Source organism: Orbicella faveolata, unplaced genomic scaffold, assembly GCF_042242905.1.
Source record: "Orbicella faveolata isolate gen_17 unplaced genomic scaffold, um_ofav_v1 contig_13, whole genome shotgun sequence".
NCBI classification, from domain to species: Eukaryota; Metazoa; Cnidaria; class Anthozoa; order Scleractinia; family Merulinidae; genus Orbicella; species Orbicella faveolata.
Window position 1 is genome coordinate 2,239,902 of NW_028301540.1, and position 7,565 is coordinate 2,247,466.

A 7,565-nucleotide genomic window follows, 5' to 3' on the forward strand; every position below is an offset into this window, starting at 1 on the left:
GTATACATTTTAAAACTATTTTAACCAGAGAACGAACGTATCACAAAGATTGAAATAAGGGGTGGACCCCTAGATTATTGATGGGGGAAGGGGTGCATAACCCTCAGCTTCTTCGGCGGATGACAGCGTCGGCAATATACATTTAAAATCTGAAGAGTCTGCTTGATTTTTGTTTTGGTGGCGAGGAGGAGGGGAGGGGGGATTTTTCCAAACGTCCTATCAATAATCTAATGATTCACTCAGGAACGAGAGAGTTTCCACTGGACGAGCTATTTAATTAAAGAGGAGTGTCAAAAGTTCCTGACTGGGTTGACTCTTCGTTTACGTCACGTTTGCTGTTGACGCTGCATTTTTTGAGGCAACTCTTCATAGACTCTTTGAACATTGGCATTCGGTAACTGTACACAACTGGGTTGATCATGGGATTCGTAAGATGTAACACTCTTGAGATGAAGAGCAGTACTTCTGGCAACGCACAGTCAGGGCAAAAATCATCTATAGTATACAACACAATGGAAGGAAGCCAAAGTGAGAGTGACACGGCTATGACAATAAATAAAGTGCGAGAGAGCTTGGCATTTTTTTCCACTGAATGTCGATTGTGAGCTTCAAGTGAAGGCACAGTAAGTTTTAGTCGAGTATGTATCGCCATGTAAGCGGCAACGACGACAACAAATGCCGACACCAGTGCCACGTCTTGAATAACCGTGCTATAGATGGTAGGGAGCAGTTGAAACATTTCCAAGGTGTAGACTAAAGCCATGGCCAGTCCTCCAACCCAAACAAAAACAATACTCAAGATGTACGCTTGAGTGCTTGCAGCTCGATGACGAAGCGGCTTCAAAACTGCGTAAGCGCGCTCCAGAGAAACTGCGACTAGACAAATCACGGATGAGCATGAACACAAAACCTGAAATACTGAAATGGGATCGTCATAGTGTATTGGTTCAATGGTATCTTTCTGTAGGATTTGTGGACTTATTTCAATGAACGTCGCCACTCCTACAAGAAGATCTATCACTGCAAGATTAATCAGGAGAAGACCTGTCCGTTTCAGGTTGTTCCTACGATACCAGAACACGTATATGGTGAATGCATTCCCGGCTAGAATTATCATTGCTTGAAGCGCGTTTATGACATAGAAAACGATCACGATCTTTGACATGGTTAACTCCCAACTCAAAGAAGATCTTCCTCGCAGTGATTTTGCTTTCTTTGGCCGAGCACTGAACGCAGCTGTTGATCCTGCAAGGATTACCTGAACAATAGAAACCATAACGAGGCTCAGGGAAATTACTTCAAATAACAGTTGTTTAGGAGTGGAAATAAAATTAATACATACTGAGTCGCCAACTGTAGGATATTCTACAATATGAAAATACAAACAAACCGTAGTTAACTTCGGAAGATTAATTTAAACTCAGCTTTGCTTGCAGAGAAATCAAAAGGGTTTCAGCAGTTGTTGTTGCTTGTTGTTTAACAACATCACGTTTGTTACATTACATACACCACTTACATGACTCAAATTTGTGTTCCATTACATTACTTAAAACACTTAACACTACATCACCACATAACTTACATTACTTACTATATAATAAACTAGTTCGTGAAGTTTCAGTTGTGAAATAAATCTCTCATTGACCAAGCTTGCTCTGACCGTACTGGGAAAATGTAGGGCCCTCGCGCACCCTCGCGCTTGGTTATAAGAATATGGTATACATGTCATCAGAATCATATACATGCTCCTGATATCATGTACTGAATTACAGTAGTTCGTTGATTCTGATGCCAGCGGGACTATTCGTGAAACTACCATTGTTTACCCCTGTTAACAAAGGTTTCGGCGATTCTGTCAGCCAAGGCAAAAGAGTCCTTCAAATTTGGTGAAATGCTAGCTGTTCTTCGGCCAACTTTCTGCAGTTGCAGAGCCAAGTAGATTATAAAGTAATTTTAAGTAATTTTAAGTGCTGATATTAAACCACGAACCTTCCTTTGGGCGTTAACCCCGAAGAAAAAGATACGTACGGCCGGATAACTATTGTTCTGCCAACTGACTACGAGCCCGAATATCCTGCAGCGCAGACGTATTTTGGGCGCGCGACTGCACGTTAAGCCGCCAACTTGGATTTGGTAACTGTGAAGGGTCAACTGTTCCGGTCAAGCATCCAAATACAGTCCAAGATGGCGGAATCGAAAGCCTGGTTTATCGAGCGTTCTGTTTCAAAATAACGCCTGCAGTGCAGGCTAGAGGCGGAAGGAAGTCAAGCTTTAAAGAGTCGCTCTTAGCTTGTTTTGTGAGTGGTAAGCTGGATGAACAGAGTCTCAACTAGTCGTGTGCTTTCAGTGTTTACCGATGATCTTTGGCAATATGTGAATGTTGAGATCAGCATTTCTAACCGTTCGCTTATGTTCACTTGTGTTCAGTTATTTCAATTTCAATTTTAGGGTAGCCATAACAGTTAAAAACTGCTTAATCTCTGTCTAAATAATAGAAGATGTTTAATATCAGATAAAGATGTGGCAGTAAAGAAAATATCTGGTACCTCCACATGATTCGAACTCATGACCTCCCCAATCATGCGCTCTGACTACAAACTACAGAGAGAATCACTTTCCTTTGTTCATATGTGACACGCATCCTGCATGCTATTTGGATCAGCAACATCGAAAACTGTCTGTTCTGTAATGTTCATATTGTGTACCGGAAGTGTAACAATCAGATGCTGAGAGTTTGTGAATGTCGTTAGGAACTTTGGGAAATGTTCTTGCTCAGCATCATGGCGGTCCATGTGAGTGATGTTTTCAGAGTTAATTAAAATTGTTCGTTCATCTTAAGTATCTTGTGTTAGTATCCTTAAACTTGATTTGGTCAAAATATGTAAACTTGTTCTTGGAATTAAAACAAGAAAAAGCCATTGACGAAAAGTGACAATGAAATCCATAAATGAAGTTATAGTTTCGCTTTGCTTTTCTCTATTGTAGAATAACTCATTAGGTTTCAACGGCATAATATCATCCTGAACCAGACAAATGTCTTTCCTGTGAAGTGAAAAAGTAGCTCTTTACGTAATATATCAAACACGAAAGACCGTGTTTGAGCACATTTCCAAACACCGAGAAGAGAGTTGAAAATACGACGAGCAGCGGAGTATTTTTGACAAACTTCAAGGTGTTTGAAAAAGTGGTCAATCACGGTCTTTAGTGTACATCAAACTTCATACACTATCTGAAAAAAATAGTAATGGAAGCAAATGACTTTAATTTTCCTAAAAAAAAAACAGTCAAGCTGATCATTTGGTATCTAATGTAGGATTGTGACGAAATGATAACATTAAATGAACTAAGGTACAACTCTGAATCTGAGTGGTCGAGGAGTTTGAAATTTATGCAGTCATTAATCTAGTGGTAAAGAAATTAACCTGCTTATTCAGTTTCGTAGCAATTTCTTCATTGCGGCAGCGTTAAACATGGGCATTCTGTAACTGTAAACGATTGGATTAACGAGAAAGTTCGCAAAGTGTAAAACCGTCGCTTTGGACAAAACATGTATATATGAGGTTCCTGTGAGACAGTCGAGGCAAATTCCCAAGAAGGTGTAAACTGTTACAGCTGGCAGCCAAAGACCAAACGACAATCCGATAACAATGAACAAAGTTTTGGACAATTTTATGTTGTGTTCGACAAGTTTTCTATTTTGTGTTTCAGCTGTACAAAACCAGGCATAGACAAATGAAAGGCGTACCCGAGGTAAAATAATAAAAACGAAGTCAAATGACTTACTAAGCCACACACATCGAGTCCATTCACTGTTGCTACGCAGAAATCAGCAAGCCAACCATAAGTATGCTTGTGACATAAATTCCAATCCTCGCTACTCGGTGACGAAAAGGCCAAATCACCGCACAAGCGCGCTCCAAAGAAATAACAAGAAGAGAAAACACTGAAACACTGGAAAACAGAATGGCACTGATAATCGATGGTATATCACCTTGAACGAACATCATCCGATCGTTATAGTTTGCCAATGTGTCTATCAGTTCTCTTGCTCCAACCAGGAAATCAGCTACTGCAAGGTTTATAAGAAGAGAGCTCGCTCGTTTTAAAGAATGTCTCTGATTCCAAAAAACAAAAATAGCGAAGGCATTCCCGATGCAAATTAACGTTGTTTCGATCCCAAATACAATGCGATAAGCCAGAAGCACTGCGGCCTCTGACAATTTAGGGAATGTTGGGAAAAAAATCCCCTATCCCGGCATGAGAGATGTTTGTTAAATTTAAAACATTTATTTGCCATTGATTATTTCCGTTTGTCCCTTGAAGTCTTTTGCAAGTATAATAAATTTACTTTTAAATTACTTTTAAATTAATTAAAACAAGCAACTAAAGAAGGCCCTTCTCTATTGTTGTAATTAACTTGCTTGTAAAATGTAAGGTAAAAGTGACAGGATAAAGAAAAAACCTGCTTAATTAATTTTTTTTTTTTTTTTGCGTGTTTTTTAGCCTGCGTATACAGCCTTTAAATGATGAGGTAGAAACATGATCTCTTACGATGGGAGTTGTTTCTGCCGGAGGCGCTGAAGCTGAATTGGGAAGCGCCACCGTTGGTTTTATGGTCGATTTACTTTTCCGAAGTAGCGAGCCCACCCCAACTCAATAGTCAAGTGAAAGTTAGGCACCGTAACGTTATTGAAGGAAATCTACAATAAGGGAAGGTGTCGCTAACGCCACGAAGCGTTGTGAAATGTCAATTCGTGCTTTACCAGTTAATATTGCGCAGTTTTAAAACAAAATAAACCCGTGTAATTTTCTTCAAGTAACAGGAACGTACTAGAGGAAACCTTGATTCAAAATATCATTTTCAACTGAAGCATATTATAGAAGGAACGTTTCGTCAAATTTACATTGTAAACTCAACCAGAGCAGTGCGTCATGAAGAAAAAACAGTTTACGGTATCTGACAAGCTGTCCTGCCAACCACTGACAACACGATCTAGACATGAGCCCACCCATATGACACCAACGAAGAATTGTATCCCACGTTTTAAGAACTTTTTTTAACGAATTTCGAGTTTTTTTACTTCGTAAAAGAGCTCACTCGTACCAACTTTATATAACGTTTTTTGCTCCCCGAAAGTAACGACCCCGCAAAAGTAACGACACCTCGAAAGTAACGAGCCCCAAAGGCTGCTAACGAGAGTCGTTACTTTAGGAAGTTTACGGTATGTTACCAAGTGAAAAAATCAATAAATAACTTACATTGGGAAGGAAAGCAAAAATAGAAATCGGTTCTCGAATTTAAATCTTCTAGTATTTCGATCATTTTAAAGGTGCCCCAATCAACAAGGTTGTAGCGGTTATTAGGCGCTTGTATTCAGTCACTATTTATATTAACTTTTAAGGATGAATTTAAAAATTCAAAATATTTACACTCAAATTTTTCCACAAGATGTCGAAATGTATTACTACCGTTTACGAACCGTCTACTTAACATATTCTAAGAAAAAAAATTGAATAACAACTTAAAAACACACAGAAAAGAAGAAGAATTCGAAACAGCAAAATAACAAAATAGATGTAAATTATTTAATTTAAATTTTGCCATACATCATTGATATTTCTGGTTAACTGCAATCAGGATGAATGTATAATTTACTTATTTCTAATTAATAGAACCGACACATTTCTAATAAGGTTTGATGAATTACCTCTGACAAAACGAATTTGCCTTGTTTTACTTCTTTGTTGAGGCAAATCCCCCTGCGATATGTAGCTTGCGATGTTGAAGCAAAAACTTTCCACATACCCAAAGTAAATACACATACAGTTTCTCTGTTAAAAATAAAAACTCATCTTTTAAGTATTCTTGAAATGAACAATTCTAAGTTTAATAAAGTGTTATGTTTTTGGCTTATCTTGGCTTACTTTTAGATAACAAAAACGTATCTGCGTACAACCTCCTTTCTAGCCCAGTTTTGTTATCACTTCTTTAGCTGTTAAGTCAACATCCTTAACTAAACACTGAATATTTACATTGCAAGGAAAATATTAATATGAGTTTTCACGTCTATTTTACAAAATTTTCAAATCATTACTCAGCTTCAAGTACAGCACCAGACCGGCTTCATTATCGTCCGCTACAGAAGAACTTTCTGAATCTCTCATAGCAAACGGAAAATGACAAAATGAAATTAATTTCGTTTGTGTGTATTTATCGCTCTTAAGACCTGTTCAATGGGCTGTGAAATTGACAACAGGTGGACCAATATATGGTGTGTTATATCTTTCCTTAATTGTATAACTAGGGGAAATGCATGTCCCGTAATTGTTCGATCTTTTAAGAACATGATTATTCTCGATTGAGCAGCATTTGGTTGGAAATCTTTGTTGTGCGTGTTCTACCAAATTTAAGTTTTCGCTGTGAAGTTGCTTGATGTTAATGCACATGGCGCAGTTTTACAATGTGTTGCTCATTAAGTTGTTAAATAAAAACTTCATGACAATTAATGGCAATCTTGTTTTTAATTTCTATCTTAACCTAATAGTACATAGCTCTGTATCGACCTCTTTTTTAATCTTGGGACTCTTTTTTATTTCAGTGTATATAAACAATATTTCCCTTGGAGTTTTATAATTTTTTCATCTAATTTATCTTTTTAAACTTTGAAATTCAACCTTCATCGGAGAAAGTGCAAGATGCTGGTTAAATATCCATATACGCTATCAGTATGAAATTCAATTCTTACTTTTAAATTTTGGCACTTTTACGGGTAATGGACTTTGACGGGGTTTTTCTTGCGTTTTTTGCTACGAAGATCTCACAAGTGTAAGCAGATTTTAGGTAGTTTGTTATTATTTTCTTTAATTCACAAAGGAAGGTCTTTAATGTGTTAAGTTAGTAAATAATTTATGTGGTGAAGTGACAAACATCAGTGCAATTAGGGTTGACAGTTTTTGAAGACAGATACTTCTGCTGACTCGAGCACCACTTTAGAGGTGCATCACTGATTTGGCTTAGCTGGACAGCCTGGGTTAAATATTTGTGTGATCAAAACGGAGGAATTCGAAGTGAGACTCAAGAGGTTTACACGGTGGGTATATCACTATTTTAAAGTAGAAGAGCTATTTACTTTAAAACGATTCGGTATGTGGGTTCTTCATAAAGTTTATTATAATAAGCTTAAATGTCACCGCGAGAATAAGTCGGATCACTTTTACTTAAAAACCTGCACTTCAAAATAACGTTAATGCAGGCTAATTCAAGGTTTATATTCGGCAACATTGTCTTGCAATTCCACTTAAATAACAGCCTTAAGATTTTCTGGAGATTCACGTGTATTAAAAACAAACACGAATTCAGTCAGCCACATATCCTGCTAGTATTTGCTTCGAATATTCAGCTACGAGGGGGTCAATTTGATATTTCAACTATTTACATGCTCGGCGTTTTCTGTTCAGTATTCAGCTGGAACACATTTACTCACAAAAATCTTTAGAATCTTTAATTTTTCAGTGGAAAGCTTTGGGCAGGACGTGTGCATGAATATTTAATGCCCTAAAAACAA

General features: G+C 37.5%; 2 protein-coding genes across 2 annotated transcripts; both read right to left on the bottom strand.

Annotated features, from left to right (window-relative positions):
• Window positions 1-277: 277 nt before the first annotated feature.
• LOC149114620 (adenosine receptor A2a-like) lies at window positions 278-1,276 on the bottom strand. The gene has a single exon (XM_089283926.1). The coding sequence runs from the start codon at window positions 1,274-1,276 to the stop codon at window positions 278-280; it is 999 nt and encodes a 332-aa protein (XP_089140052.1).
• Window positions 1,277-3,430: 2,154 nt separating this feature from the next.
• On the bottom strand, window positions 3,431-6,165 carry LOC149114621 (uncharacterized). The gene is made up of 3 exons (XM_089283927.1): window positions 6,096-6,165; window positions 3,851-4,213; window positions 3,431-3,708 (listed from the first exon to the last, which is right to left on the bottom strand). Exons 1-3 carry the CDS (start codon window positions 6,163-6,165, stop codon window positions 3,431-3,433), a joined length of 711 nt encoding a protein of 236 aa, XP_089140053.1.
• Between the last annotated feature and the right edge of the window lie 1,400 nt (window positions 6,166-7,565).